The sequence below is a fragment of the Mandrillus leucophaeus genome, unplaced genomic scaffold, assembly GCF_000951045.1.
Source record: "Mandrillus leucophaeus isolate KB7577 unplaced genomic scaffold, Mleu.le_1.0 Scaffold527, whole genome shotgun sequence".
NCBI classification, from domain to species: domain Eukaryota; kingdom Metazoa; phylum Chordata; class Mammalia; order Primates; family Cercopithecidae; genus Mandrillus; species Mandrillus leucophaeus.
This window is the reverse complement of record NW_012105664.1, coordinates 1,200,761-1,201,713: the sequence shown is the minus strand read 5'-3', so window position 1 is coordinate 1,201,713 and position 953 is coordinate 1,200,761. Positions and strand designations below refer to the sequence as shown.

Here is a 953-nt window from a genome sequence, read left to right as displayed (position 1 = left end):
AGACAGAGAGAAGGAGAAAAGAAGAAAGCGGGAAGGAGACAGATGAGAGGCAGAGAGAGTGAGGAAGACACATGCCTCAGCGATCCCCCAAGACATACCCCCAAGGGCAGCAGGAGGTGTGGCATCCAGAGAAGCCAGAAGCCAGGCAGACAGCAGGGTGGTGGCCGGCCCAGCCTGGAGGACTCTGAGTGGGAGACTGCCTACTCGAAACCACAGGGAGGCCGGGCCTGGTGGCTCACACCCGAAATCCCAGCACTTTGGGAGGCCAAGGCAGGTGGATCATTTGAGGTCAGGAGTTTGAGACCAGCCTGGCCAACATGGTGAAACCCCGTCTCTACTAAAAATACAAAAATCCGCCGGGCATGGTGGCAGGCACCTGTAGTCCCAGCTACTCGGGAGGCTGAGGGAGGAGAATCGCTGAACCTGGCAGGTGGAGGTTGCAGCGAGCGAAGATTGCGCCACTGCACTCCGGGCTGGGTGACAGAGCAAGACTGTCTCAAAAACAAAAGCCTTCATCACTCCCTTGTCACCTGCTTGGCAGCTCCAAGCAGGCGCCGCTTGGCCAGGACTTCAGCCCCAGTGCCAGGGTTCCCTCACAACCGGGAAGCGGTGCCACGGCCCGGGATAGGGGGCGGCGCTTCCCGCCCGCAGGACCTACTTCTCCCGCAGACTCTGCAGCTCCTTCTTGATGTCAGCGTCCTCGAGCTCCGAGTCGTTGTCGCTGCTGATGTAGGACGACTGGGAATGGAAGGAGGTCACGCTGATTGTGGGGACCTTCATGCCTGCCCTGCTGGGCGTCTCAGGTCCCAGCGAGCCGGCCCGAGAAGGCCTCTGCAGGAAGGCGGTGGCCTTCTTCACGAAGTCGCCGGCCACGCTGCCACTCCCAGGCAGGGACGCCTGTTTCTGCACCGGGGGTCTCGCCCGAGGGCCCTCGTCCCCGGAGTCGCTGGACA

General features: G+C 61.9%; 1 protein-coding gene across 1 annotated transcript in view; it reads right to left on the bottom strand.

Annotated features, from left to right (window-relative positions):
* The window catches only part of WNK2 (WNK lysine deficient protein kinase 2), a 191,408-nt gene that overhangs the window by 28,136 nt on the left and 162,319 nt on the right, over positions 1–953 (bottom strand). Inside the window, exon 25 of the mRNA XM_011996877.1 lies at positions 659–951. Coding sequence (XP_011852267.1) covers positions 659–951 — 293 coding nt within the window. The remainder of the gene's footprint in view (positions 1–658; positions 952–953) is intronic.